Source organism: Etheostoma cragini, chromosome 15, assembly GCF_013103735.1.
Source record: "Etheostoma cragini isolate CJK2018 chromosome 15, CSU_Ecrag_1.0, whole genome shotgun sequence".
NCBI classification, from domain to species: Eukaryota; Metazoa; Chordata; class Actinopteri; order Perciformes; family Percidae; genus Etheostoma; species Etheostoma cragini.
This window is the reverse complement of record NC_048421.1, coordinates 1,163,131-1,167,745: the sequence shown is the minus strand read 5'-3', so window position 1 is coordinate 1,167,745 and position 4,615 is coordinate 1,163,131. Positions and strand designations below refer to the sequence as shown.

The 4,615-nt window shown below is 45.5% G+C and overlaps 1 protein-coding gene across 1 annotated transcript in view; it reads left to right on the top strand.

Annotated features, from left to right (window-relative positions):
* LOC117958295 (ral guanine nucleotide dissociation stimulator-like 1) overlaps nucleotides 1-4,579 on the top strand; it is a 43,702-nt gene extending 39,123 nt beyond the window's left edge. Inside the window, 4 exon segments of the mRNA XM_034894625.1 lie at nucleotides 266-432; nucleotides 1,520-1,903; nucleotides 3,518-3,632; nucleotides 4,213-4,579. Coding sequence (XP_034750516.1) covers nucleotides 266-432; nucleotides 1,520-1,903; nucleotides 3,518-3,632; nucleotides 4,213-4,352 — 806 coding nt within the window. The 3' untranslated portion in view covers nucleotides 4,353-4,579.
* The last annotated feature ends 36 nt before the right edge of the window (nucleotides 4,580-4,615 follow it).

Here is a 4,615-nt window from a genome sequence, read left to right as displayed (position 1 = left end):
TGTATAGAGCAGCATATCTCCACCAGACTCCATGTAAATAATCACTACTTTTAGCGTGTATAGAGCAGCATATCTCTTTGAATGAAGTGTGTTTTACGATGATAAAATTACTATTTATTTAAGTGGAATCTGGTGTGATTGGCGATTTTCGGAGCTTCTTCAGGTTACACAAAAAGAAAAGTAGTAACCCCTTTTATAACTTATATACCATGATGTAATCAATTTCTCAATATAAAAACAGCACTATTATCATCAATAAAATGAGTTTTAGATACAAGCCATAGCTTCATGTCTGTCTTCAGTCTCCTCACAGTGAACGACGGATCTAAAAACGTCCCCGCGGACCAGATCAGCGTTTCGTCTTCTGGGTCCAGTGGATCTGAGATAGAGGCTCCCTCCTCCCCAAACTCGGCCTGTCACATCCGACTGCAGGTACACTGTGGCTGCGTGTGTGTTCGTGTGCGTGCGTGCCTCATTGTTTTCTTTCCATACGTGCCCGGCCTTCGTCTAAAGGGCCGCTGTGTTCAGCACAACATCCACTATTTACACTCAAACACGCTGACACATCACCAGTAAGAAGGGAAATACAACGAATGGCTTTTGAAAACTGGGAAACATCATTTTGCATCACAGAAGATCCTCATCAAAGCTTTAGTCCCTTTTTGATATTAATGAACGTCTGTTACATTCAAGCCGTTTCTAAATGAGTTGCTGCTAAGCTAATTGTGTGTGTGTGTGTGTGTGTGTGTGTGTGTGTGTGTGTGTGTGTGTGTGTGTGTGTGTGTCATTTGTGTGTTGCGGATTTTAAATAGCTTAAAGGTGCTGACACACCAAACTAGACCTGCACGATTCAGGTAAAAAACATGACTCAACATTTTTTTCAGCTTAGAACTGATCTCACGATCCTCGACGATGATTCATGAGCTGATTTTCTCATGAAGTGTAATGTATATTGCACACATGAACCATGACAAAACAAAACAAATTGGCAGTACCAAGCATAGTTTTTGTGTTTTTTGGCACCTATAGCACATCGCCACAAGCCTGGAAACATGGAGGCTTCATTGAGGAGAAGGGAGAGCATGGCGTGTATAGGCCTACTGTCACATGGGAAACGTCACTACATGTACAGTGGGGCTCCATAGTGTGTGTGTGTGTGTGTGTGTGTTTGTGTGTGTGCAGGGGGGGTACATGCTAGAAACTCTGCAGGGTGCCCAAGCTTTTGCAGACGCCATTTTTTTGTTTTATTTTATTTTAAAGTGTAAATGATGGAAATAAAATCTAACTTTTTGTGACATATTCTACGAATGTCTAATCTGTCTCTTGATGCCTTTTGGAGATTTTTCCATCTTTTCTCGGCTTCTTTATGCACATTAATACACATTTTACAAACCAAAATTTGAAGCCCTAATGTAGATGATGTGATGCGTAATATGAATCAAAAATCGATATTGAATCGTGACACTTTCTGAATGGCGCACCTCTAACGTTTCGTCCCTTGTTTTTGTCTCGTCTCCAGTCCTTTCACAGCTCCTGCAACAACGTGTCAGAGACGTTTTCGTCTTCCTCCTTGTCCTCGTCTTCCTGCTCCTCGGCCACTTTCCCTCCAGACTCTCCCCCTCCGACCGGTTCTTCCTCCGACCGCCGGGCAGATCTCTGCTCCCCGCCCGCGTCAGGCCCCTCGTCAGGCGCCTCGTCGGGCACCCCGTCGGGCCCCCCATCGGGCGCCCCCCTCGGGCCTCCCATCGGCGCTCGGCCGAAGCCCCCTCTGGTTTCCCACCACAAGCGCTCGGTGTCCATGACGTCGCTGCCCGTGTACAACCGGCAGGTGGGCGACTCCTGCATCGTCAGGGTGAGCGTGGACCTGGGCCACAACAACGGCAACATGTACAAAAGCATCCTGGTGAGTTCCTCCTAACGCTAATGCTAACGCTAACACTACAGGGAATGTAGACCCCAACCCAGTTTGTGTGTGTGTATGTATGTATATACGTATATTTCAATCAATCAATCAATCAAAATGTATTTATATAGCACTTTACAACAACCAGTAGGTATCCAAAGTGCTTAACAAAATGAGTAAAAACATACAACAGAAAGAATAAACATAGAAAACAGTAAAATCAGAAAAGGTTACAAAGAAACAAAAGAATACAAATTGTCACACCACTGCTACTTATTAAAAGCCAGACTGAACAGATGTGTTTTAAGTTTGGACCTAAAAAGAGTGACATCTGTAACAGTACGAATATCAGGGGGTAACTTCCAGAGTCTTGGGGCTGCAACTGCAAAAGCCTGACCCCCCCACCGTTTAGACCTGGACCTGGACCATATGGGACTTCTAAAACCAACTGATTTGAAGACCGCAGTGACCGGTTGTGTTCCCGCACAGTTAAAATGTCAGACAAGTACTCTGAGGAAAGACCATTTAAAGCTTTAAAAACAAACAATAAAATCTTAAAATCTATTCTAAAACGCACCGGGAGCCGATGCCGGGTTATATAATGTATATATGTATGTATATGTATGTATGTATATGTAATGCAGGGTGTAGAGAACGGGAGTGATGTGTGCACGTCTAGGTGTATTTGTTAAAAAGCGAGCAGCAGCATTTTGAACAAGTTGAAGACGTGAGATGGAGGTCTGAGTCAGACCAACATAGAGGGCATTGCAGTAGTCCAACCTTGAACTGATAAAAGCATGAATGGCCTTTACTACGTCGTGCCTGCTCAGAAAGGCTTAACTTTAGCCAGCAGGCGAAGCTGGAAAAAGGTCATTTTAACAACGTTGCTGATCTGCTTATCAAATATTTATGTGTATATATATACTGTGGGAGAACAAGTATGTTATACCTTGCAGTTTGTCTGAGGTCTGTGATTTTTATCATAGGTACACTTCAACTCAAAAACCCAGGAAATCACATTGTATGATTTTTAATTAATTAATTTGCATTTTTCCTATGAATCGATTTTGAATCAGTAGAAGTAGAATCGGGATTCGAATACAAATTGAGGCCTGGTTGTACCGGCCTGGTTGTACCGGCCTGGTTGTACCGGCCTGGTTGTACCGGCCTGGTTGTACAGGCCTGGTTGTAACGGTCTGGTTGTACCGGCCTGGTTGTAACGGTCTGGTTGTAACGGTCTGGTTGTACCGGCCTGGTTGTAACGGTCTGGTTGTACCGGCCTGGTTGTACAGGCCTGGTTGTAACGGTCTGGTTGTACCGGCCTGGTTTTAACGGTCTGGTTGTACCGGCCTGGTTGTACAGGCCTGGTTGTACCGGCCTGGTTGTACAGGCCTGGTTGTAACGGCCTGGTTGTACCGGCCTGGTTGTAACGGCCTGGTTGTAACGGTCTGGTTGGTTGTACCGGCCTGGTTGTACCGGCCTGGTTGGTTGTACCGGCCTGGTTGTACCGGCCTGGTTGTACCGGCCTGGTTGTAATGGCCTGGTTGTACCGGCCTGGTTGTAACGGCCTGGTTGTACCGGCCTGGTTGTAACGGTTTTCTTCTTCTTTTACAGCTGACCAGCCAGGACAAGACTGCGCAGGTGATCCAACGGGCGCTGGAGAAGCATCACCTGGACCACGTGGACCGGAGAGACTTCAGCCTGACCCAGGTCATCTCCCCGGAGAGAGGTCAGGACCCCGTAGGGGACAGGACTCTTCCTCTTCCTCTTCTTCCTCTTCTTTCTCTTCTTCTTCTACTGCTTCTTCCTCTTCTTCCTCCTCTTCTTTCTCTTACTCCTCTTCTTCTGCTTCTTCCTCTTTTTCTTCCTCTTCTTCTTCTACTGCTTCTTCCTCTTCTTCTTTCTCTGCCTCCTCTTCTTTCTCATCCTCCTCTTCTTTCTCTTCTTCTTCTTCCTCTTCCTCTTCTTCTTCTGCTTCTTCCTCCATTTCTTCTTCTGCTTCTTCCTCTTCTTCTTCTTCTTCTTCTGCTTCTTCCTCTTCTTCTGCTTCTTCTTCTCCTTCATATAAATACAGTATATACAGTGTATATATGAAGATATTTGCGAAAGGTTGCGACATATTGACCAAGACACTAGCAGATTTTTGTGTTATTTGAAAAGAAATATGAGTAGAAAACTGAAAACTTTCATTCTCCTGTAGCGTTACCTGTTGATGTCAATTCAATGTTGAATTTGTCCAATAAAAGATCGTTAGAAATGGGCGTGCAGCCCTAACCTGACGATCAATCTTGTGTTTTCCTGTTTTCCAGAGTTGCTCATACCGGACAAAGCCAACGTCTTCTACGCCATGTCCACCACGGCAAACTTTGACTTTGTTCTACGGCCGTTACCGGCCGGCCAGAAGAAACCGCTGAGGGCCACGTCGAGCCTCGGCCGGTACTCAAAGTAGAACCCTGGACCCGGCTCGGATTTAGGTTGTTTTTAGGGTCTTTGTTTCATGAGGGACGTGTGTTCTCCAAGATGTTTCTATGGCCACTTACAAGATGATGCAAAAGCACTTTATGAAGAAGAAACTGATGGAGCTTAAAGCTACAGCGCGTGGTTTCTGGCGCCGCCATGAGGAAGTCTGAGAAATGACAACAAGACTGTCCCTCCACACACACACACACACACACACACACACACACACACACAGACTCACAAACACACACA